Source organism: Nicotiana tabacum, chromosome 10, assembly GCF_000715075.1.
Source record: "Nicotiana tabacum cultivar K326 chromosome 10, ASM71507v2, whole genome shotgun sequence".
NCBI classification, from domain to species: Eukaryota; Viridiplantae; Streptophyta; class Magnoliopsida; order Solanales; family Solanaceae; genus Nicotiana; species Nicotiana tabacum.
This window is the reverse complement of record NC_134089.1, coordinates 16,437,504-16,438,652: the sequence shown is the minus strand read 5'-3', so window position 1 is coordinate 16,438,652 and position 1,149 is coordinate 16,437,504. Positions and strand designations below refer to the sequence as shown.

The following is a 1,149-nucleotide window of genomic DNA, read 5'->3' as shown; positions in this document are numbered from 1 at the left end:
CGTCACACATGCTGTCTTTGGCTAATCCCTTTATGAAATTCGAACTTGGTAGTAACCCTTGTAAAACTCCAACTTGGTAAAGTACTTGGCTAGCCCAAGTCTATCGAACAAGTTAGTAATGAGTAGGATCGGTACTTATTCTTCATTATGACATTATTAAGTGCATGATAGTGTATGCATAAGAGTAGCGATCCATCCTTCTTCTTCTAGAGTAATACTGGTGCACCGAAAGGTGCCTTTGATGGGCAAATGTGACCAATATCCAACAACTCTTTCAATTGTTTCCTGAACTCCTCTAGCTTGGGCAGTGCTATACGATATGGGGCGAATGTGGGTGGCTTGGCCCCTGGATCCAACTTAATCTTATGATCAACCTCTCGCTTAGGCGGCAAGTGCTTAGGCAACTCCTCAGGCATGCCATCTTCGTTTTCCTTAAGCAACTCCTCAATGCAAAGTGGTAGTGTTTCTTGAAAACTTTTGTCTTCCTCTAGACTTGCAATGGTTGCCACAAACATCAACTCCTTTTTCTTGATCCCCTTGACAACTTGCAGAGCTGAGAGTTGTGCTTGGATTTGTCCATGTGGCATAGTCACTGTAGGTACCATGCAAGCTCCTTCTTGCTCCTTAACCAAGAGACGTTGGAGGTAGGGGTCGATCAAAGTATGAAAATGTCTAAAGAACTCTTGCCCCAGTATGATGTCAAAGATATCCATAGCAGTTACGGTAAAGTTTATCATACCTTTCCAAATTCCCAACTTGACACCAACTCCATTAGCTTCCCTATGAGCATTTTGTACCTCAACATTCACGGTCTTGATGTGAGAGTTAGTTGGAGCAAGCTTTAATTCTAGTCTCTTTGAGGCAGCCTCAGTCATGAAATTATGAGTTGCTCTAGTATCCACCATTGCACAAGCGGGCTTGTTGTTAATGGTGAGATCCACGTACTGATTGCCATTCTCGGTAGGTTGGATAGCTTACTTCGGGACAATACCACATAATTCGATCATATCCCATTATGCGGTTCCCGAACTCTCTCCTTGCGGCTTCTCCTTCCGTTCATAGACCATGGCACTGAGGCTCTTTAGGTCGGGATAATTTCTGAACCCATGCGGCCTTCCGCATATGTAGCATACCTTCTTCTCAGCCTGC

General features: G+C 44.1%; 1 protein-coding gene across 1 annotated transcript; it reads right to left on the bottom strand.

Annotated features, from left to right (window-relative positions):
* Positions 1-206: 206 nt before the first annotated feature.
* Positions 207-905, bottom strand: LOC142165012 (uncharacterized). The gene has a single exon (XM_075223662.1). The coding sequence runs from the start codon at positions 903-905 to the stop codon at positions 207-209; it is 699 nt and encodes a 232-aa protein (XP_075079763.1).
* Between the last annotated feature and the right edge of the window lie 244 nt (positions 906-1,149).

What these genes read in the sequence shown, in the direction of transcription:
- LOC142165012 (XM_075223662.1), bottom strand. Translation starts at nt 905, where the DNA reads ATGGTGGATACTAGAGCAACTCATAATTTCATGACTGAGGCTGCCTCA.